The 25,355-nt window shown below is 46.2% G+C and overlaps 1 protein-coding gene across 1 annotated transcript in view; it reads right to left on the reverse strand.

The window, feature by feature from the left end:
- The window catches only part of plxdc2b (plexin domain containing 2b), a 57,923-nt gene that overhangs the window by 30,420 nt on the left and 2,148 nt on the right, over positions 1–25,355 (reverse strand). The window contains 1 exon segment of the mRNA XM_062479526.1: positions 3,982–4,214. Coding sequence (XP_062335510.1) covers positions 3,982–4,214 — 233 coding nt within the window.

Genomic DNA, 25,355 nt, shown 5'->3' on the forward strand with positions numbered 1-25,355 from the left:
GTTGCAGGGTGATCAGGGAGGTGGGCAGGCTGTTTCTATGAGGGATGCCAGAGATGTCTGCAGGGAGCCAGAGACTATTGACAGTCAAACAGACTATGGAATGAAAGATGAATTGATGAATGGATGGATGGAAACTGGAAGGGGACAGGGAGAGGGAAGTGGGATTGCAAGTCTGTCAGTCAAATGTGAATGTGTTTCCCAGTCTGTCAGCTCTTTATAGTCTTGAGGGGGAGAGGAAAATACCCTACTGCCAATAACAGTTTGGAACACGCACACACAAACGCTGAAAACAATTTGATTTCTCTGTACGTTTCAGAATACCATAGGCGCTATGAGGAGAAAACACACATGCTGTGTGAATTCAATTCAATTCACAAAACAATCTCAAATTTGCTTTCCAATTTATGTTTGAGACATTTACTCTGGATGCTGCATCAATATTGCATGAGGGTGACACCTCAATATCTCTCTGCCAATGTGTTTTCATTTCTGAATAGATCTGTCATGTCTGGGAGATTCTGCCAAGCAGATTTATTGCCAAGCGCTTGGATGGTGAGTAGCATCTGCAAAAGTGAAGAAAATGTGATGTTCAGAAACATTTGCAAGCCTTTTGTTATGGGTGATGTCGGTTATCTGTTTCTTAACCTAACAAACCCTTCATTGTAATGGAAATGTCCTACAAGATAGTGCAGTGTCCACCGCAGTGCAGTTTACCGTGTGTTTACAACACAGGAGCCAATGAGATGACCAATATTTTAACCTCTCCCTCAAATGTACAATAGACGACAAACAGAGCTCAGAAATATGAAATCAAAGTCTGCCAGCGTTCCTGCCAGGCTGTCTCTATCTCTTCCCACGTACAGTAAATCAGGCTATGGCTGGAACACACCCGTGCTAAAAGGAAGTCGTAACTCAAGCGTGGCGTTTTCCCATCGGCTGGTTATATCTATGATCCATTATTCATCGCCTGGCTCGTACCCCTGCCTGTTGGTGCCATGTTGTGATTGGTGGTGGTGGCGTGTGGTGCAGCCCAACTACCATGGTGCTGAGCTGAGATACTGTATGCTGTTTGGCTAGCGACCACACACCAAGGCCAGGGCCTCTTTGATCCCAGACATGAAACGTGCAGATAACAAACAGAACTGAGGTCAATATGAAAGCTTGAAATGCCCTTTCTGTTTTAAGGATAGCCTACTGCTATCCTGCCTTGTGCTTTTTTTATGCAACTGTGGCCTTAGTAGTGAGAGATATTCACACAAAGAGAGACAAAACAAGAGATGTGGGAGAAGTCAGGAAGAGAATGCTGGATCCAATCAGATTTTCCTTTTCAGATACACCAAGGACGCTTGCCTTCACCAGCCCTTATAGCTGTGTTGTTCATGGCTGCAGGTCTCACTCCTCATATAAACATTTGAACATTCTGGTAGCTTCTAGTACATACCAGAGGACACGCACTACAGCGTCTATGAGACATGGCTCTCTGCAAAGAAGCACTGATGTACTGAGCAGCGAAACCTCAGCAGAGTATAGTGAGCCCATCTGGAGAAGACACAAGCAATACACTTTGGCTGGAGACAGGCACTTAATTACCCGTCAGTCTGACATATAACACACATCTCTGTTGGGAACGCATCTCTCTATCTCTCGGGAAATCTTTAAATGAACATTATACACTAATCCCTGGATACAAAAGGAAAATGCTGATTCATATTCACTCATTCTGAATATAAAATAAGTCTATGAACAAACAATAAAAGGAAATGAACTGAAGGAATGAGAATTACCCAACCTACAAAATTATTCCTCCGTCTTTGTCTCACAGTATACACATGGAGAATGTAATAATGTACAATCTCCCCTGGGACAGAGAGAGAAAGAGAGGGGAGATCGTGTGTGCGTCTGTGTGTGTGTATTGTACAGACCTGAGCAGGCATCAAATAGCAACACTTCATCACAGATCTCTCCCTCCTGCCTACATCAAAGCTAACTACGCTAACAGAGGCACTGACATGAGAACAGAGCAGAGCTGTCTCTTTCTGGTACTCTTTCCCAAGCATACAAATAAAACCCCAAGTATTCCTGGTACTGAGAAAAAAATGCATCTACAAACTGACAAATTTTTGTACCAGATAGTACACTTTTGAAGCACTGTGTGAACAAATAGGACTATTCCTGTAAAGGAAAAGCAGGTTTGTGTTCCTTGAGGGTCTAGAAGGTTGTTTATAGTTTATGTAGAAGTCTTTATAGGACTGGCCTTCACGTGTGTAGTTTCTCAGCAGGATGACAGAAACCTCTAATCAACATCAATATATCCTAGAGGAGTTATGTGTTTGTTTACATGCTGTCTTTGGAAAAAGTGTGAGGAATTCAACATGTCAAGGCATCCTCTGAACACAACTCAGGCTCCAGTAAATGCATCTACAACACAAAAGGCCTTGCCACTGCTACCACAAAGTATGATAATGACGATAAGCTCACACACACTTACACAACAGTTAGAAGACTTCATCAGGACCACAGTGCCAGGGTTTTTTATCCTGGATCCTGGGAAACGTTCCAGTGACTCATACCGCTGGGCGTCACAGAGTCTGCTCTTGTATGCATGTTTGTTATGATCCCAAAGTTGATTAAGATAGAGAAGAGTTGGGACACTGCTGTTCTGGCACCAGCTAGCCCAAACACGGTAGCTAGTCCAGGTTGTGTGAACAGAGAGGCCGAGACATATACATGTGGGTGCTGTACGGGAAACGTGTGGCACATGCCAGTTTGGGAGGGTGCCAAAACTAAACTGCAGTTAGGCAATGATGCAGCCTTGGCTCATTAGTGAGCCAAGGCTGGTAGAGGCTCTCTACCTGGCATCTGCTAGCATCTTACCTTTGTTCTTCAACCCCACTCCCTTCCACCAACCCCGCCACCACCATCCTCCTTCCTCTCTTCACCCTCCTCAGCCTTGCAGCGAACAGACGTTCATTAGAGTTACATCCAGGTGCTGGGTTGGAGGTGTCAGTTTGCCATCTCACCAGATCTCACCCATAGCTCTGACGACGCGAGTGGGTTGTCAGAGGCATCAGAAAGCCGCTATGGCGGCCATGTTAGAACGAGGTCGGTGGACAAGACAGTCAGGTTGATAGAGGGGGGGCATAGGCTACTGCCAGGAAAAAATTATAGGGCATTTTGTGCTAAAAGCCCCAGTATCCCACACAACAAAAACAAATGAGCTCAGGATAAAAACATTTTGAAAAGAAGCGAGAAGGGTGCATGTGCTTGTGTGTGTTGTGTGGGTGTTGTGTGTGTGTGTGATGTGTGTAATAAAAGCATCCTTCACCAGCAACAAAGCTGCAAACATAGGATGATTACAAGGCAGAGGGAGACTTAACAAGCTGTCTGGCCACCTCGGCCACCATCATTACCACACAGCGCCATGAGCGTCAGGCTCAGTATAATAACAGCAGACCCTGGGGCCGGCCTTTCAATCACATGGACAAGCCCAGCAGTTATTCTGTCCTGGATCTGTTGGCCTTTTGACTTGGAGGGTATTCATTTCCTGGCCCTGAATATGTCCCTGTCTAAATGTGTTAAAGTGTGTGTGGGTGTGTGTGTTTTTTCAATCTCTTTTTGAAGGATTTTTTATATGATTCTGTCTCCCAGTCCACGAGTAAATGAGTTCCTAGGAAGTTCGCTCCTAATTTGACACTCATATATCCTGGATATACCCTCTAGTCCTGTTTCTTATTACCCACACCTACAGAGCTCTGTTCTGGAGAAGTATGTACTCCTCACAACGTTTCTGGAGAGATCTTCACTCCTCAACACGTTTCTGGAGAGAGCAATGCTTCTCACAGACGTTCTGGAGAGTTCTCCACTCCATAAAGAGGTTCTGGAGAGATATGCGCTTCTCAAATAGGTTCTGAAGTAATCTACACTCCTCAGATAAATCTTTCTCTGGATGACAGTAAGGCGATGTGCTAAAGTATAGCCTACCTCTATCTGGGAGCTGTTGTCTGTTTCTTGGGCTGAGAGCAGACCAGGGAAGGCATCTGGCAGATCCAGGTCTTGGTCCGGCTCTGGGTCCTGGTCCTGGCTGGCCCTGTTACTGTCCATGTTGCGCGGTTCTGGGGATAGCCACCTCCGCCACCTGTGGCTGTAAAGCTTCACGTCCACTGCCACATCCTTGTCCGCCAGCGACAGCCCCTGCACATAGTCATAGGAGACCCCTAGGAAGCACAGAAAGGATGATTAGGGGTCTGTCACTATTTACTAACCTGTAGAGCAGTTTACTGGTATACAACTTCGTTTGCATGGACATAGAGAAGATCCATTACATCATCAGGATGATGGTGAATTACTTCTAGTTAGGAAACCCCAAGCAGGAAATCATTATGCCAGGATTAAAATCACATTCCGGTGAGAACAATAAGTATTTTTATTGGTGCAATATCGCTGCACAATCAATGTGGTTCACCAGCCAATGCATCCTTAACTGTTCAACCCTGTTTAGGTAGACCAATTGACATCAGGATAATTTGGGCTGCTGTATTGTTGTTCACCAGTGAGAGATTGCACTCTAGTAATTACAGAAAACAATCTTTCACAGTCAATAAGGCAGTGGTCCAGATATGGAAGCTGCCTTGGGTTGCACCATTAATCTGCTGATTAACTCATAATTCACCATTAGAGGACAACTCTCGCACCCTTGGAGATAAATATCCCTTTGGCTTAAACAGATGGCTGTTTTAGTAGTCTTCACACACACACACACACACACACACACACACACACACACACACACACACACACACACACACACACCAACATCAGTGGTCGACCCCTTTGCTCGTCCCTGTCTCCAAGATTAAAAAGCTGGTGACCAATAATGAGACATCGCTCTATTGGAATAAAAAGCAGACAGCTGACTGACAGCTTGGTAATGAGCAGTCCTTGTGGACTAGAGTAGCAGGGTAGAGTGAGAATGAGGAAGACCCTCACAAGAGACACAGCCCCACTGGTAATGCTCTTTATTCTACATCTATAGGAAGACCTCCAGGAGCCCTCTTCCTGAGGGGACCCCCGGGTTCCCAGACTCCCAGTCCCCGGACTCTAACCCTGGATGACGTGATCCCTGGGGCTGACAGTTAACAACCAGCAATGTCATCTCAGCTATGCTAATGCAGCTGGCTTGTACACAACACTGTGTTTGTCAGCTTTCTTTGTTCTATGATAGAAGACCAGTGCCTGGGTTTTAATTAAGAGCGGGCTTTGTCTCCGTCGAGCTTTCCTGTTGTCTTGTTCATTAGCCCTCAGCTCTCCCTCCTTCCATCTTACGATCTTTCTTTCCCTCTCTTCCTCTCACTTGCTTTCTCACCTACAGCCGCCCAATCTCTCTCTGGACACGGCTCGGTGTTTCTTAGGAGACAGGCGGGACTCGGGAGGGAGGGAGGGAGGGAGGGAGGAGGTCAGAGTGAGAGGGAGGGGAGAAGGAGGAGGTGAGAGTGAAGGGGAGGGGAGAAAGAGGAGGTGAGAGTAAAAGGGAGGGGAGGGGAGAATTAAGAGGTGAGAGTGGAGTGGAGGGATTTAAGATGCTAATGCGCCCAAAGTGGAAGCTGACAGATTCACTTTATAATGAGTATCTGTGGAGCAAACAGCATTGAGACCAGTCCCTGCACAGAGAGACCACACACACACATGCAGAGAATGCTCAATTATCTTACACAGAATGTGCTTCTGGGTGCAAGTACATTTACATAAGAGCCAAAGAGCACAGGACAAAACAGGGTTCATAAGTTAGAGACATCCAGAACCTTATCTACATAAAACAAGTGTACATCTCTGGCTCAGAGATTTTTTTACAATTTCTCCTGAGAAGGACATCATCAAGATAACATAATAAATATCTAAACACGCCAACACATAGGCTCACTCTTCTATGACGTGCCAACCCCAGTGTCAGGCCCTCTTATTAGGCAGTCAGAACAGACAGCTCTGTTTAGAGGACGTACTGCTGTGGTAGGTGGCTAATTACTATGCAGATCCCAATCTTGTTGTTGTTGTTAGGGTGTCTTATACAGCTCCTGAAGCCAAGCATTTATTTAACTCTCTCTCTTTCTTTTTCTCTCCCCATCTACCTTCCCTTCTTGCCTCATCAACTTCTGGTCATTGGTTGAGTTATGTCTATCAGGTCACTGCAGCCTTGGATGGTTTGCATCAACAGCCACAGTACATTTCCTTCGATGGGGAACCTCGATTACCAATCTCCTGTTCCACTCCAAAATTTGCTTTTATCCCAACACATATGCTAGAGAGTAGTCAAAAACAGGACATTTCAAGATACACCATGGCTGGAAAAAACAAACACTGAAAGCTAGTGCTTTTCCCAGCATTCCTCTGTGAATGGCCAAGATGAGTCAACAATTTTTAAGCTGCACCTGCGTTGGGAACTCTCTCTTTCTCCTGTCACTGTAGGTCACCTCTCTGATTCAGGAAGAATGAACCCTCTCATTGGCTGGGGGGAGTCTACGCTCTCCGTGAGGTGTTACAGAAAGCACTGTGCAGGGACCCCTGAGGAACACCTAAATGAAGCTCCCAGCAGGACGAGGCTTCTCCCTGCATGTGTGTGTTCCCTTGCTTTTGTGTGACAGGAAATCTCCCCCCCCCCGGTTCCCCCCTTCTCTCCTTCTGAATACCCAGCATGCCTTCTCACTGACTCTCCCCCCAGGCCACTCCGCTCGCTTGACCCACGCCTGTCCATGCCACAAATCCCAAGGCTGCAGCAGGACTGTAACCTGGTCACACTTAGACCTTGTAGGGACACTGAGAAGGTCGTGAAATCACAAAGTAAAGGTGCAGACTGCACTCCTTCCTTATCCTTTCTCCCACTCTGTAGTCAGAGGTTTGGATCCTCTTTTCTCTGGCTGTCTACCTGACTCAATGCCCCTGACAGGCCATTTCCGCACATAAGGTCCACACTAGAGAATACTGGTATGTGTGTGTGTATTATAGCTGTGTTGTTGTGCTACAGTGTGTACGTTTGTCTGCTTCCATACAAGTTTGAGAGAGTGTGGTCATGCTTTGAGGTAGGATGAGGCTGGAACGAAGTCTTTCTGGCACAGAGGGTTTGCTGCGGTCGTCTGCACAGTCTCTCACTCCTTGCTCCTTGGCTGTCACAGGGGACTTTCTCACTCTCCATAGAAAGCTGTTTCATCAGGGTGCCAGAACCCCTGCCAAGCACCCTGGAGAGTGGAGGCACCTCTCTCACTGGGGCCAAGAGGGGCCAACAAGAGCTAACCATGGCCCCTGACTGCCATGGAAGGGAGAAACACACAGTACTGCAGCTGTAGCCCTAGGGTTGAAGAGATCCCTGCCCCTGAGATAGAGCCAACTATGCTCTTCGTCGCTACTCAGGTGAGACTATGATTCTCTGTGTGAGGTAGCCGGCACAAATGTGATGTCACATCCTCCAAAGACAGAAAAATGCATCTGGAGAATTGTAGGATGCCTGATTAGACATACACCATTATGGAGTGCCGGAAGATTTTTCACAGATCCTACAAAAACACTAAATTGCGGTTATTTCTCATCAGTCTGAGTTGTTTTCATCGTTAGCACTGATTCAGGGGGAGGGGCTATCCTGGTTGAATTCTCCAGCTGGGAGCCTGGGAAATGTCAGCAAATAACTCAGCCCTGAGCACCACTTTACATGCACAGCCACAGAAGATGATGTGGAAAGCAAATGGCACCACTAAACGACCTTCCTACTCTCTCCTTTCTCTCTTCCCTCTTTCCCTTCTCTCTTTTTTAATGTCTGCGTGCTCTATAGGGGAGCCATCACTACATCACGTGCCAGGGGTTTTCAAAGCCCAGCTGGCTTATTATTGTTAACTAATCTCCTGTAAAAGTGTAAACTTGGCCTCTATGGTAGAGGTCAAAGACAGACAGGGAGAGCGACTGGATTAGGACAGAGTGTCGACAGAGAGTCGGAGAAAGAAAGAAGAACAATTCAGAGCTTTACAAGAGCTCCACTGTATATGTCCAAAGGAAGGTGGAGTGAGGGGGAGAAGAGAGTGTTGCAGAACTTTCACAGGATGAAGATTCCTCTGTGTGTTTGGGCTCTGTGCTGTCCTGCTACTCCTACAGGGATTCATGTGTGTGTGGAGTCTCAGGGTATTGATTCATAGGGAGCAATGCTTCAGACTAACAGATCGATGAAACACAGCAGGCAAACCAACATGGCGACCACACAACAAGCAACACAATGTTACAGGGCAGAAGGACCTATTAACACACATGAGTAATTAAGGAACACAGAGTGATTGATTGTTGTCTAGTTGAGAGAAGTTAAAAGAAAGACACCAGTCATCTATTATGGTCGACCCTGCGTATGAGAGAAGACCTCAGATTGTATTTGATGTTGGCCAGATGACTCCAACAGACAAAGTGCTCTCTCTCTCTCTCTCTCTCTCTCTCTCTCTCTCTCTCTCTCTCTCTCTCTCTCTCTCTCTCTCTCTCTCTCTCTCTCTCTCTCTCTCTCTCACATCCAAGCGGAAATTGAGCCCTCAGGGCCTATGGGGTCATCCAAGTGCAAGGGCAGGGGCAGTGAGCCCTGAGGGTGAGAGGAAGGGTGGCAGAGGGGAAAGGGAGACTGGAGAACTCTCTCAGGGTGTTTAGCCACGACACACCTCACAAGTGTGAGACCGCTTGGCCAACCTGGAGACTGAGAATGATGTGTTACTAAAGAGTATCCAGTGCAGATGGCAGCTGCTGCCAGGATCGGCTCTCAGATCAGCTATAAGATGACAGATGAGGCAGGAGATCTATGGCAGCGCAGTGAGAGGCTGACTGCAGGTCTGCTAACACCTTCCTGTTCGCTCTGAGGTGATACGGCGACCAGGCTGGGACTGCTGTGCAATTAATGAAACATGCACCATGAATCAAGTCAATAATGTTACTTTGGCCCACTGTGATTAATCAGTTGGATAATTCTAGCATCAGCCCTCTGAAAGGATAATCCTTTCTTATTGGTGCTTTATTAAACACGTAAATGCTGTGTTGTAGACTGATACTGCAGGCTAACATTAAACATACACAGAGGCCCAACCGTCTCTTTAGGAGAACCTCCCAAACGTACGGGAACTATCATTAACAGGAAGAAAGTGTGCCTCTCCGACCTGCTCCAGCACGCTCCTCTGCTGCGGTTGTCTGCATTAAAACCCAGGCTGTTATTATAGTTCCAGGTGAACTCAATGACACGACTACAGGAGAGACAGCACCTGTCCAGACGAGACAGACAGAAGACAGGGTAGTGGGCTACAGATCGATGCAAACACACACAAACACACACAAACACCCAGAACGCACTTGTGTTCTATATCCCTGTGGAAGGAGTTTAGGGTATTACTGGGGATGTTCTGGCTGAAATCTTCACTGTACTGTCAAAACAGTGTAGGCCAGGGATATAACACACTCCCACAGAATGAAAATCAACCTCCCTCCCTCCCCTTCACTCTCCCTCCCTCTCACTACCCATCCCTAGTATTGCTAGCTGTCATGCTCCACACTATTACTCTAGACATTGTATTTAGCCAAAAATTAGTCCCATCTCTCCAAATGAAGGCAAGCAAGACTGTGTATCCCTGGCATCTGCAGATGTACGAGCCAAGACTGCAAACAGGGAAATGCAAATGGATGCTTCGGGTAGTCGACAATTTGTCCATTCCTATGTCACGTTAACCCAAAAGGACACATTTGCACTTTGTATTTCCCAATATGTAGACAAATTCAACACACTGGTGGTACATTACACACAAGATGATTCATCGGTCCAGAATACCTTGCCGTCTGGAAGAAGGGAGTAAGACAGTTATCTTTGCCATCCTCTGACGCTGTCCTGTTACCCCCCCCCCCTCCCTCCCCCAAGAAAATGAGGTGTGAAAAAGGGCCATAAATAAAAAACAATCTCCTTTGCTTTCAAAGTGTTAATTACATTCTACATGGAAGCCGGAGGAAGGGAAGGGGGGGTGGGGGGGGGGGGGGTGGTAATTAGATAGAGACTAATGTTGTGTTCAAGCTCTGCCCTCGAGAAATCCTGACCAGATGAAGAGAGATGGGGAGAGAGGGATGTACATATGAGGAGGGGAGGGGAGAGTGGAGAAGAGAGAGGAGACAAGACAGGGAGTAAGAGAGAAAGGAGAAGGAATTAGTTCCAGGTCCAGATTACAGTGAATCTCCGCAAATGTATCTAAACATTTACATCGACACACTTCAATTGTCTAAAAGCTGAGTAAATGTAGACTGGGCCTTGTAAAAAGTTTCCACTTTTCTTTGACGAACATGTCAAAAACACAATACAAACAATCAAAATAAATCGACATTTGTGATCCTTAATCTCAAGCACGTGATAAACGGCCTAAAACACAGGGTCTCAAGCCCGGGGAGAAACCACAGAGCGTCTTCTGTCCCCACACGGCTTTCTGCATGTCATCATCAGTTCAAAAGCTGGTGACACAGGACACCCAAGAAGGAAGATAGAGTTGGATAGCAAAGAAAAGTGTGTGGTACAGTCCTCTGCACTGGCTGAATGACACAGAGCCTAAGACATTCTGGATTTCAGACAGGGGTTGCGGGGGGGAATGGGGAAAGAACGAAGGGGAGAAGGTGTGTCTTATATTTCAGGATTTTGGGTGACCGAGTACAGGACACAGGCCTGCTTATCATTCCACAGTGAGACAGAAGAACAGCTCATCCAGTCTAGAAGCCTGGTCGAATTCCACCAAAAGATAGAAGGACCTACTGTACAGAACCATGTTCTCTCATCACCTGCAGGAGGTCCAAAGGAACAGTAAACACAGTGATAGTCGTTGTACTGTAACTCACTGCATATGTTAAGGTATTTTCTTATGAAAGCACAGCTCTAGTACACTGCATATCTCATCTGAGCTGGCTCTTTCATCTCTGTGTTCCACTGTCTTTAGAAAACTTGCTTAGTCGAGCCTAAAATTGGAAATGGGCAGTCAGAGCCACTGAGCCTCTCAATGGTCTGGGTTTAGAGGCACAAAAGCCCAGATCCACTCCGACACACCGCTGCATAGAAATCAGATTGTTTGTGTGTGTCGGTGTGAATCAGTACAGTATGAGTTTCAAAAGCATTCATGTCATTTTTCTTTTAACTTTTATAGCTGTATGGCGTAAACATGATTACAACCTCTAAGAGCTGACATTTTCTCTATGGTGTGCTCAAAGGGCCGATCTACAGCTACCTCATCAACATGGACAGTTTGGCCAACATGAATGCTTGGCTGAACACTGTGTGAATCTATTTTTTATTTTATCGGCAAAGAATGACCCATGAACAGATGATTTCTAAGCCAGTAGCCCTCCAACTGGAGATTGATTCAGACTATGGTACATCCCTGAGGCGAGTGTGTGTGCTTGAATGTGTATCTGGAGATTGATTGAGCGAGTGTGTGAGAGGTCCAGAGAAAGCCCTGTGGCCTGACCTCATCCTAATTGCTAATCCCTCAGCATCAGGGAGCCTCTCACCACTGTCCACACCAGAGCCTGAAAACGCTCACCCGCCATACACACATACACTCACTGCTTTCCCTGCAGAAGATTAACACAACGGCGCCAAACAGGTGAGTCCAGTTCTATCATGATCAATCATCTTCCATGTTAGGAGCCTCATATGACTTTGGACCTGTGAATATACTGTGCCATGAGTAAGATGCAAATAGAGTCTGAACAGCAGAGCAAATATAGCTTTACTAAAACCAGTTAAATGTCACAGTTGTCTTCTCTCCATCTGCTGTTTTCTGCCATCTGTGTGTTCACCCTACACAATGCCTCCAATAAAGCTTCTTGTTCTGTCGTCTCTGCAGCACGGGGAACAGCAGATAGTCTTTAATGAGACCGCCGCCATCAGTAAGCCTCCCAGTTTACAGGAGCAAACACAGAGACATCCATGTAGAGAGAGAGAGCGAGAGAAACAGAGAGAGCGAGACAAATACACACAGAGAGAGACATAGACAGACACAGAGAGACAGAGATAATAGCAGATAATACCAGCCTCTCAGCCAGCAGAGAGAAGGATCTTGGGACCAACCTGGGACTACCACTCAGAAATGATCTGCCTGCATGAACCCATGGTGGCATCCCGCTCCTTCTCTTCCTCTTTCACTTTACAGCTAATACCTAACTGATTATTTGTAGAAGATTATTTGTAGCTTTAACCTCTGTGACTGGGTGCTACCGGTATTCATCAATAGCCAAGCTTGGTCCACATTCGAGTTTGAGATTACTCATCACGGCTTTAATGACTAATAAATGTTGATCACAACACCAATTCTCTTTAGCAGTGTTGACTTCATCCACCCTCTGGATATCAGCATTGGTCACAGCTCATGGGAAACACCTAGTCCCTCACTGGAAACATGACATGATGATGAAGTACTGCAAAAGACTCACCAGTGGATGGTTGTTTTATTATGTAGTCGACTACAAACCACTTTTGATGTGTTTATGTGTCGAAAGTCATCTTATCTTGGTGTAGCATAGCGTCAGAGAAAGGAAGTATACCGACACTTTCCTTCCACACGGAGAACACAGGAAATGGGTTCCTGTCAATATTTGCATAGTTCGATTGTATCGCACATTGATTACCTCGTGAATCCTTCTTCTCTGTGCGAGGAAAGGTTAATTAAGCTGCACTAGTGTTCTCCGCTCACGGAATAAAATGCTCTCCTCTTTCCCGCCTGTCTGTCAACTGACAAGCTTTCAATAGAGAGTGTCGGAACTAATTGAGCAGACACTTAATAAAAGTGTAAGCCTCATCCAGACAATTGAATTAATGATCTACAAAATATTAACTTTCACACACTTTTCCACTCTTCGCGGAAAGGAAAAAAAGCCACATCAAATGACGCGGAACAAATTCATTTGGGTTTACTAAACAAAGCTGTGAGAGATGCTTTCCAGAAGAGATGCAGTTTGTGAAATAACATCTCCTCAGAGATTGCAGTAAGTTGTCGTGATCTAATTGGTGATCTTATTGGTCATTGAGTGATAGCTCATCATCTCGAGTTTCAGATCAGTGCAAAATGGCTCCTTAATTATCTTCTTAATTAAACTAAAGGAGCAACATGGGTGCATGTAAATGTCAGTCACTGCTCATTTCATGTGTCTTCTGTCCTTTTCTCTCTCTCTCTCTCTCTCTCTCTCTCTCTCTCTCTCTCTCTCTCTCTCTCTCTCTCTCTCTCTCTCTCTCTCTCTCTCTCTCTCTCTCTCTCTCTCTCTCTCTCTCTCTCTCTCTCTCCACCAAGTCTCCACCAAGTCCCATAGAGTAAAACCTCTAAAAAAACAGTCCCACAATGATGACATCACATCACAGGGACACTGACAAGGGTAAAGAAGGACAACAATCCTGCTTGTAAGTTGTAACGTGATGACTCCAGCAAAAGACGAGACATTCAGCAGTGTTGACATGTACCCCTCCCCCTTGCATGTCAGTGTTGACAGGCGTCTGCCTGACGGAGGGATATCATTTGCCACACCCACATCGCCTCACTCTGAATCACATCTCCAGGACCTTCATACACTCCACTCCAATTAAATGTACTTCAATAAAAGTTGGATTGTTCTCATTTTTTGGAGAGTTGACTGTACGCAGCATCCCCTTAATAACAATATTGATCTCCTCCAAACATGTGTTAGACTTCTTGCTGTAAGGAACGACAGTCTATTGGAGGGATGGAGCAGTTTGTCTCACAGCTAGTGAGCGAAGTTGCACTGGTGGCTAGAACTGTGTGGGACTGGCCAGTGGAAACACAGGACCAGAACGGTTTCAAAATTCCTTCTGTCCCCATAACATCCTTCTGGTCATTCTGCTTGCTCCTCTCTTCTTATCTTTCTGTTTTTCAAGAGATGCTGGGAAGGTAGTTGCCTTCTCTCTTGGTGATGAATGCAGGGGGATGGAAGATACTCAGTTCCTCGAGGAGAAAAATGGATGGTCCATGGGACTCTCAGCCTCTTTGCACCCCGACCACCATCATTTTCCAGCCCCAGATGTCTAATGAGTATGTGTGCCACATTGGTGCCTTTCTGCTAAGCACTCTGCCATCGCTACTTGGCCCACAGCACATACATGGATGCCAGTCCCGAAAGGAGGGGAGACCACACAAAACAAGATGAGAGAACATTTAATACAGAAAAACAGGGTTTCAGAAACAATGTGAGGCAAAAGCATCCATTTAGCCCCTAAAGATAACAACAAATTCATAAAATACAACTCAAGAAGTACCATAGCAATGAAAGTGCCGTTAGTCCCAACTCCCAGGGCAGTCCTTTCGCTCCCTGACTCAGACAAACTAAGAACAGGACAGCATGGGAACCCAAAGGAAGAGATCATTCCACCCTCTTTCTGACCTCCTGATGGATAAAACGTCTAGACAAGCGAAGGCAGCACAGTGAAGTCCAGTCATGTAACACTACTCCGACAAAAGTTCAGTAACAGAGAGCCCTTGTCTGGCAGTGGACACACCTCTCCAGCTCCAGAAGTTGATGATGAAGTAAAGGGTTGGGGGGTGTTATCAAGGTACACTCTGCTGTGAAACGCTATCTAACCAATCACAGAGTTGGACTACTTGTTATATAAAGCATTAGTATTGTATTACTGGCTGGCATTGAGAGCAATATTTTTAGAATCCACACTACAGATGTAGCAGATGGCATTGTCAAATTGTTTTTTTGCCATACATATCCTATCTGGGGAAATCTCATAGAACACTTTTGAATGTTGCTTCCACCTATTTTCTGCACTGTCTTCTTACAGTATTAAAGTCATCTTAGAGCAGTGGCAATGGCTTTCTGTCCATGAGCTTCGCTACCTGTTAACTGTCAGCTGAACTGTGTCATGGGAAATCAGCTCTGTCTGTACTAAAATAGGTCAGAACACGGCCTATCTTGATACTGTTACCTCATACTTATATATACTAAAATCTTCTTCCTGAGATTTTCATGTTATATTAGACTTCTCAGACTTCGATTAATAGACAGTTACTGTACATATGCAGTATACTTTTGTTGTTGTTGTTTGGAAGTATACTCTTCCTTGTTAAACGAAATCTGTGAATGAATAAATTCCTGAGCAACAAGGCTGAGGTTTTACAGTGCCTGAGAGAAAACAGCTTGGGCAGAAGCTTTTAATGACTCAGTAAAACATTCACATCTGGCGGAGAAGAGGAGGAGAACAGGGGAGAGGCAAGGAGAGAAACTAGCAGAAAGGGGAAGGAAAGACAACCAGCCATCCCCAAAGAACTGTGGTGAGTTTAAACCTCAGGGTGCGTGACAAGGAGTGTTGGGAGAGGGGAAATGACGAGCGACAGAGACAGCAAAAAAGAAAGGAAGAAATTGGATAAAACCGGAGAGGGAGAGAGGTTTAAGAGAGAAAAAAACTGAAGAGAGAGAAATATGACAGAGCTTAGGGTGTGACAAGAGAGAATCCGACAAACAAAAAGATGGGATTTGACTTGATTTGATTACTGTGTATTCTCTCCCCTGCCCATTTCCCAGGCAAAGGGCGCCTGTCCATCAGCCACACCACAAAACAACAGTTGAGACCATCTCCTTTTGTCAGTTGGCTGCTTGACTTCAAGGTTAAATAGGTTAACCAGGGGCAAATTATACCCCCCCCCCCCCTCTCAGTTTTTCTGTGTTTACTGTCTTCTTTCCAAGACAGGACCTGTTTTCCTTCACACAGCTGTGTTGTCCTATCAGGAATCCCCAGCCCTCCAGCCCTCCATCACTTGTCTACTTTATGGAGAACACCAGGACCTTCACTGCTCAGAGGAAGTTCCTCTCCACTAACTGTGGACCCTCAGGGCATCTGCCGTCTTTATACAGCGCCTTGCACCTGTCTTTCCCCTCACCTGTCTGATGTAAGGACAGACACACAGACAGACAGGACAGACAGGGTCCCATTATTCCTGCCAATCACTCTGAAATCCTTTTTTTTCCGCGGGCACCCGGCCGAGATGTCACTGAGGCAGAGACCCGCTTCCATTACCTGGCTGTCACAGTGATTGTGCTCTCATATCAGGATGCATGTGCACCCTGTCATGTCCAGGCTGGGGCTTGTCACTGCAAATCTGCCACCAGACACAAACACCAGGACTGAGGCTGGGAGGTGACAGCATCATCTACTCACAGTGAAAGTGATTTAACACCTCTATGTGACACTAGAAAATACAAGCCGTCATTGCAAAGTGCATGAGTGATCAGAGGCCTCAAGTCACTGTTTTAGAACCGGCTAACCTCTTGGGAACAGAGAACCAGCCAGTTATGACAGTGTATGCCCCAGTCTCTGTGGTTCTCTATATATTACAGCTTGGACCCAGTCCACTAGATGTGCACTGAATAAAAGCCCACATCTAAAAAGAAATCTCAGCCATGAACAATAATAAAGTGACCCATTAAAGGTTTTTATGTCCTAAATAATAAAGAAGAATTGTGTTCAAAATATTTAATAAGCCAGTTTGGAAAACGAGATCATGAGATTTAAGGGATGAGGGTTTCAGGCTACCTCACAGAGGGCAGTATGCAAGCATAACGTTTTTTAATGAAATAATAAATGACAGTTTGAAAAAGTAAAACATGATGAGCAGAGGTGCTGCTTTAACTCCCTCTGAACATGGTGGAAAAATTACTGTTCCAGCCAGTTCATTGACCCAGAAACCCCATTAACTCGTTCTGTAATTCCCCGAGACACTTGCTGTTGTCCGTGTGTGTAATCATAGCTTTAAAATGATGGGCAGCATGCTCACACTTGGTCCTGTTAGCCAACGACAAGACTACTATGTTTTGTGAGGGCAAGATTCAGTCTTGTACTTAGCCAAACCTGAACATGAAGGACTATCAGTACGTGAACAAAGCATCAAATCTGCCAGAGACCGTTTAGTTCACGTGTCAATCATAGACATGTATTTGTTCACCAATTTATTTCTCCATTTGCCCGTCTGACAAGTTCAACTCTCATCTGACAAATGTGTCCACTTTTCAGTATCTATCTGGTGCTTAATTTCTCCATTATGTTTGTGTATGTGTGGCTGTGTTCTCAGGAGGCTGCGGTGTCAGAAAGCTGGGAGGGGGGGCATTTTACAACCCAAGCTCAGGGTCAGAGTTCAAGGCAGTGACATGCTCGGGTATCGAGCTCTCGCTTCGTGTTATATCAGCCGTCTCCTTTTGGCCCACACATCTAACCAGCCAGGGAAAGAAGAAGGAGGAGGACAAGAGCGGCCTATTCTTTACTGCTTGGAAATCTCCGAAATGCTTGCAGAGTCACGCGCAGCACTTTGCCGAACACAGTGAATAATATCCCATAAAAACTGACTGGGCCAGCTCAGGTGTCTCACCTACACACACCATGGCTGGAGCTACAGTAGGAGGGGGCCAAAATACCCACGCTGCATCTGGTTTATCACCTCGGTACGATACTATAAAAAATAGTCAGTCGTGACAAGGTGCATGGATTGGCAATGAAAGGGATTAGTGATGAGACACCCCAAAGTACCTGCTCAACCACCTCTGGGCTGATAATGAAAGTTCCCCTAGAGAGAGAGACACAGCACTAAGGAGGGGAGACAGTATTTTTGACTTGTTGTAGAGATCTTTAGTAAATGCAATTAGCAATGTGACTACAAAGAAGAACCAGAAGTCTAATGATTCCTCAGCATGTATTAATTTCCGTGGTTCTTCAATTTGAACACACAGAGAGACAGAGAAAGAGAAAGAGAGAGAGACAGAGACAGAGAGAATGGGAGAGAGAGAGAGAGAGAGAGAGAGAGAGAGAGAGAGAGAGAGAGAGAGAGAGAGAGAGAGAGAGAGAGAGAGAGAGAGAAAGCATAAAGAAAGAGAGTCCAGTCCTCCAGCCTGTGTCCTCAGCTGTGGAGTGATCAAGTCCTCCAAACTCCTCCAGCCTCCAGCTCATTAAAAACACATCCCCTCTCCCCTACAGAGAACAGCAGGAGTGGCCGATCATTAGGCCTCTCCCTCTAATCACATGTGACACAGGAACGTTAACTCAGGAAACCGGGGAAACGAAATGCAGAACTCCTAATCACATTCACATAGAGAGCCAAGGAATGGAACCGAGGACTGGAACCACCACTAACACCCGGGGTGTGGATCACAGACTGTGGGGACAATGGAGAAGAAGACGAGACGATCAGAGGTGATGAAGTTCATGTTCATTTTCTATGTAACTGGATTAGATTTTTGTCAGAATTTTCTCCAGTGACAGAGGGAAAAATAGGTTATATCTGAGGTTCTCTTGTATACCTTTCTCATTCATGCCTACATGATTATATCAGCGATGTCACATACATCTTATCCTCTTAAGAGGAACCTTAGGAAGGTCCTCTTTACCTCATATCACTATTTAACCATTTGTATTCTTCCTCTCATCTTCCCATCTCTCCTTATATCCATCTCACTCTCTTTCTAAAGATCATGCAAAAATAACCCACCCATGTCAGGTGAGGGGGAGTCAGGTGGCTGAGCGGTAAGAGAATTGGGCTAGTAATCAGAAGGTCGCTGGTTCGATTCCGGCTGTGTCAAAAACGTTGTGTCCTTGGGCAAGGCACTTCACCCTACTTGCCTCGGGGAGAATGTCCCTGTACTTACTGTAAGTCGCTCTGGATAAGAGCGTCTGCTAAATGACTACATGTAAATGTAATGTCTTCTGTTTATCTCTCATGCACCATCAATACCTGGCAGCTGTGAAGTGTATAATAAGATCACACACACATACACACACACACACACACAAACACTCACAGACCTGCACACACACTCAGTTAATGCCACCGTGGGGGCCCAACCTTTTAACAAGCCATGTGGATTCATCTATTCAGTTTGTGAATGTTGATCATTAGCAGCAATAATCTGCCAACAATAAAACTGTATTCTTCCTCAGCATGTCTTGATGTTCCTCTACAATCTCAGATTCATGCTGTTCCACCAAGTCACATAGAAAACTGCTTCAAGAAAAATAACTTCCACCCTACATGCGGCCCCACATCTGGTATGTGAAAAAACCCTGCACAGGGAACCTAGTGTCAATATCCCCCCCCCCCCCCACAAAAGAATATGTTTTAATAGTCACAAAACTTCACTTAGCTTAGAAAATAATGTCAAATAATTCAGTTTTGTTTATTCTCATCACAGCTTGTTCGATTTCTGAGCCAGAGTCAATAAGTTTGACACGCAGCTCATCCATCACAGCTCCAGACAGCCCTGTAGAGTGATGTCTGCCTGCTCCACAACATAAGCTGCACTTCAAACTCAGGATCACGACACAAAACAAAGATGAGAACCTGATGAAATGGCTGCTAGTCTTTATTTAGGGCATTCTTGAATGTGTGGCAGGAGTGTTGAGTTGGCAGTGAGCGAACCCCGGTAGTGGGAGTGTGTGTGTGGCGGGGGGGGGGGGGGGGGGGGGTTGGGGAGCCAGACACTTAATCAATACCTAGCACCCATCACCTTAGCCAGACACTCATGACCCCCAGGGCTCGACAGCTCCACCAGCCTGTTAAGAGACAGCACAGACCGTCCCCGTCCCTCCAGGGAGACAGGGGAACTTTTATGCTTCCCTCGCCACCGAGCCCCAGTGATATTTGTGGGGGGACAGGGTGTGTGTGACGTCATGTCTACCACCCACCACAAACCTTCTTTGGGACGAGGATCCAGCCATTAGCGGGACACGGTGGAACAAACAAACTACTCTAATTAAACTGCCATCATTAATTCACTCTGCATCCAATTACTGTCATCTGGGGTAACTTGCACAAAAGCTGGTTAATGAGAGTCAATTACATTATTGTGAAGAAATTAGTGTTTGGAGCCCCACCTGAGAACCTTCCTGTCACATAAACTTCAAATAGAGACCCACCCAAAGTACCAAAATAAACCCATGTTTACCAGAGCAAAGACAAATATAAAAGTGTCTATGGTAGCCAGCCAGCTTGTAGTTAGACCCCTGGAATACCCTGAGCAGCAGCAACCATCCACAGCCCGAGGAAAATTACTCGATGGGACCAAACTCTTTAGGAGGATGAACACACAAGTTGAGACATTAAGTGCTCTGGTTCTCAGGTGTTGAGTCGCACTGAGTACGAGACTAGAGACTAGACTGGTCACCCAGGTGTCTGCCAGGAAGAAAAATAAAATCTGTAGTTCATATTCAAATTCTGTCAGGTAATGTAAATGTTAACAGGTCATTTTTTAACCATAAAGCAGCCTTTGAAGATTCCTGTCATCGTTTCTAACCACCACACAGTCAGGTCCAATGACATAAAACACATCACACACTGACCAATTCCAAAATTACAATGGCAAATTCTTATACAACCTCTCCCAAATCGCTGAGTTCAACTAGCATGTCAAATCTAATTTTGCTCATCAAACAAAAAAAGCTGTGGGTCTGAATCACTGTGTGTGAAATGCTAGGAAGGAAGATGGGGGCTACTGTTATTGTCCAGCTGTACGTCTCTCTGTGAAATACAATTAATTTGCAGGCTGGTTGCAGGGCATTCCACTGAATTAAAACAGCCTCTGCAAGTCTCCGGTTACCTGAGTAGAACTGCCAACGGCTACAATACGTCCTCACACAGACACACGGCTACCATTCTACTTTGTTGTTGGCAGCCTATGTGAGTTCAGCTCCAAAATCGCTCCCAGCAAGACACAGAGACGCCTGAATACTTAAAGTTGAAAGCAACCAGACACACTTCACCAGAAACCCTTGTTGATTCCCATCACAGTTGTGCTACCCCGTTAGATATTCAGCCCTCACTGAGATATAAAGAATGTTCCGCCAGGTAAGCATAACGACCTCAGATATCCTTACAAAATAATCACTGGGTAAGGAGGAATAGCTGATGGTCTCTGAAGTCTTAGAGATTTCCATTCTTTTGTCTTTACAGGTACAGTCTAAACTCAAAGTTAGTATTCGAGGAAATCCCTCTTCCTGTGTAACCACAGTGGGAGGAGCTCCCCACTCTCCAGACTTAGTCTCCATTGGGACATGACAGCTGAAAGACAGCAGGTGTCTGAGAGCTGACCCAGAACCAGTCAGCCAGTCTGTCAGTCAGATCTCAGTTCCTCCATACTGCTCTCTCTTTCACAATCCATGGTCATTTTCCTGTCAGTTAGTACTCATTGTCCCCAGTTCTGGATGACTCACAATTGTTGGGGTGTATCTCTCTATGGCTAGTCATGACTAACAACAATAGTGTACCAAGACTCACCAACCCAAGAGATTGTCTTAGATTTTTTTTTTTATCAAAACCTTGAATGAATCCCTCTATTCTAACCCGAGATGTGCATGTGGTCGATGCCCGCAACATTTGGAAACAAACAAAGTCCCATGAGGCTGAGTTGAGCTGTCAGTGTTTCGTCGCTGCAGGGTCTGGAAGCTACATGTCAGGAGGAGTTTGGAGTGGAGCGAACGAGAGAGACATATGGACCAGGACACACTCCTTATGTCCCAGAGAACCAAGACTGGGCTGTTGGAGACGGAAGGGGAGAATGAGAGCTAGACATGTAGAGAGTGAATATGTAGAGAAGCCATGAATCAGCTTCAGTGCTTGCTTGAACTTGTTTGCAGGTTTAAAACACAGTTTTACTGTGACACAGTAAAGAGATGACAGCAGACAGAAGGCCCGTTTGTAAGCTGCTGTAAACGAGAAGATGTCATGATTCCATCAGTGATGACAACGCCACATGAATGTGAGACTGTGGACATCTTATGAAGCTTCTGGAAACAAAGCCTCTGAAACATAGCTGTATTTTTACTGGCAGCCTGCATCCAATGTCACAATGAGAGTGAAAATAAATAGAGGTTGAAAGGAATGTTGGATTGGTGGGTTTGAAAGCATAATATGCATATCGTAAAATCTGGGTTGAGTTTGGGGCTGTGTAGATCCTGTTCATTAGTACAGGAAACTACATAAGACACAGAAGATCAAACATGAATACAAACCATAACTAAATAAATACTATTCTCCTCATCTCTACCTTTCTCTCTCTCTTTTTTATTTTCCCTTAACTTTAATCACTTCTCTCTCTTTTTGTCTCTCTGTCTTCTTTAATACAGACACAAACATACACATGCTTGCAGATGGACGTGTAGCAACATGTTGTCAGCCCCACTGAGTGACACAGCCTGTTCTGGGACAAAGGTTCCTTCCGCCCACCTGGCTGTGGGTGTCAAGCCTGTTGAAGGCAGGGTGTGTGTGTGTGTGTGTGTGTGTGGGGGGGGGGGGGGGGGTGGGGGGGGGGTGGGTGTGTGTGTGTGTGTGTGTGTCAGGGGTTAACTTTTCTCCAGCTTGCCAGAAAGATTCCTTGGCCCCCCGCCTGGACAGACTCCCAGACAGTCTTCATCACCAACTGTTGTCTCACACACACACCAAACGACATCAACCTCTGGCGTCTCATACAAAACATATGAAATCCCTGAACGGTGTGGGTGTAGTGGATGACACCTTGTGATAGTCCAGAGTCTATTCCCTGGTTGTGAGGGCAGCCAGGGATGGAACATTTTCTCCAAATACCCAATCTACTGTTTGATCATCACACACTCTCCCCTGCAGGCGAAAAGGAAGCTGAAAATGCTCCAACTCAAAAACACAATTTCTCTTTTTCTCTTTTTGGACTCTCCTACTCACTGCTGCCCAGCTGTCTGTCCAGCTGACAGACAGCCGGACTCCAGATAATACAGCAACCTGGGTACGGACACTGTTCACATGCTTATCAAATCAGCTCTTCCCCACCTGGCAGAGCTGAGGAGTTCTGTGAATGCATGGAGAATGAAAATACCTTTCCCTTTCTCTCTCCCTCCCTCCCTCTCTCATAGATAACACTGCACTGCCTCCCTCCCTCCCTCTCACATAGAAAACCCTGCAATCAGTTAAGCTCCTTCACATGTAAGTCCCTCAAGAAAAAAAGCCATCTCCAATCTCCAGTGTGTGCTCCTTTGACAGACCCTAATAATCACTTAAGTTCTTAAGTGATTTTAATCTAATAAACACAACCCTAGAAGAGAAAGCCCCTTCCCTCCTCCTAAAGCAGAGGCTGGTAGAAGCTCAGTGACCCTGCTGAATCAAAAGCTGCAGGTGGAGGAGAAAGGTCTTCAGGCTCATGTGAAAGACAATAGCGGGGTGGATAAAGAGCAGCTTAACTGTGCTGGCTTTCATTAACTAGCGGCCTCGTGTCTTTGTCTCTGAGGCTATTGAACCCTCTACTCTGTCCGTGCCCCCTGCCCAATGCACCCCCCCTACTCATACCCTTTCCGCACACACACACACACACACACACACACACACACACACACACACACACACAGTTGTGGGTCCTCCTCAGAGTGAAGGGGTGGACATAGGATGACAAGTTCCAGGGTGTGACTAACGTGAGAGCTTGGTGGCTGCCGTGTGCCCCCCCACCCCCAACTACCCCCACCTCTCATCCCTGCATGGGATGCCCCCTCGCCCCCCTCCACAGACCATCATCCAGCCCCCGTCATCCATTCATGGCAGCTTCTTTCAGCAGGTCATTCAGACAGCCAATAAAGAGGCCGGCTCCTTCTGTGCATTCTAGAATGTGCAGTGTCAGAAGGAGGGGGGAGTGGATTCCAAGAAGGCTCACACACTGACCGTAAGCCCCTCCTCTCCCCTCCCTAAACTCAGCTGAACCTCTTCCCCTCTGTGGAGAACAGACAGGTCTCTTTGTGAAACAGTCCTCTGATGATAACCTGCCTAGTCATGAAGGAGAACCAAACCGGGACCGAGAGAAAGCAGACTATCTTAGTCATGAAGGGCAAACCCTTTGAAGGTTGAGTCTAACAAGCCGCGCATTGAGCATACAGTTTGTGTCCGGGTGCATACATACGTGAACTGTATCTTGGTCTTGGTGAGTTGGTGTGATTGTGTGATTGTGTGTGTGTGTGTGTTTGTGTACAGCGTGCATGTGCAGCGTGTGCATCTGTGTGCGTCTGCATACAGTCCAGTATCGAGGCGGCTCCTGCCATTTTGATAGATGGAGAACTGGCCCACACGACCATCGCCAGGCTATCAGCACCTGTCCATGTTAACCCTCTGTCTACCACAGAACCCATCCAGCCCAGTGCTGCTCAGCCCAGAATAACACAGCCTCAGTCACTGCACACCATGGTACAGTCTCCAACACAGACATAGCTGTCCATGACTCAGTGACATTCCACAGAAAACCACGATCCTAGCACATTAGCAGCCCCGAACACAGCAGTTTGAAACCAGACCTCACCGCTCCACAGGGCCAGCAAGGAGAAGGAGAGAGCGTTGTGACGTCGCCTGTCTCTTGCTTGGAGGCACAATCGGAGTGAAAAATGAACCGAGCTTGCTGCTGACGTCAGCCGTAGATGGTCACAGAGAATGGGGTAGGGGTAGATTGGGAGCGTTAGATCACCGGATGTTCTCTAAGACTGCCCAGATGGACACAACAGCCAGTCTAACTGATAACTACGAGGACAGGCATGTGTGTGTGGTGTGTGTATGGCCGTGTATGCCCACCATACACATCTGCATACTGTACAGTTATGCAATGTCACGCACACATACTCAAACGCACAAACACACACATCAGGCTGTAGGTAGTGAGACAATCTCATCTCTGCCCATCTCCAAATCCTTTACGGCTGTGGATCCCAGTCAATGGGAGAGCCAGTGACAGTCTTTGTGCAAGCGAGTGCTTCACCAGACCAACCAATCCCAGAGGTGCCAGCAGACTGGAGATCCTCACTCCTATGGGCTGGTAAGACCACCACCCCCATGGGAGCCAAACGAGAGGACGCACTCCTCCTCTTCACCCAGCCCCCAAAATAGTGCATGTCGTAACCCATGACGAGGAAAGCACTTCACCTAGAAGATGGAATCTAAAAATATTGTCCCACATACGGCTCCAGGGAGGGGGGGGGGTCATCCTCTCTATGTGGAACTCTGAGTTCATCACATCCACCGACAAGGACAGGGACCTCCAGATAGTCTTGGAGCTAACTCTCACATACATGGAGGTCTGAGAACTTCAAAACAGAATAGTGATGGTTGGAATTGTGTCACTTTCATATGTAATCCTACTGTAGGACACTGGTTGGAGCAGCATGATCATGCCAGTCTTCCTAACCTGAACAGTGTGGTGAAGGACGGGCAGGTGAAGCAGCAGAACCAGGATCTGTCCTGTAACATGAGCTCTTTATTATCCTCTCACAGCACCGTCACTGGCTGATCCACTGCTTGCCAAGGGAGATGGATTAGGTCCATAAAGAGAGACAAAGTACCTGT

This window comes from Osmerus eperlanus, chromosome 15 (assembly GCF_963692335.1).
Source record: "Osmerus eperlanus chromosome 15, fOsmEpe2.1, whole genome shotgun sequence".
Taxonomy (NCBI): domain Eukaryota; kingdom Metazoa; phylum Chordata; class Actinopteri; order Osmeriformes; family Osmeridae; genus Osmerus; species Osmerus eperlanus.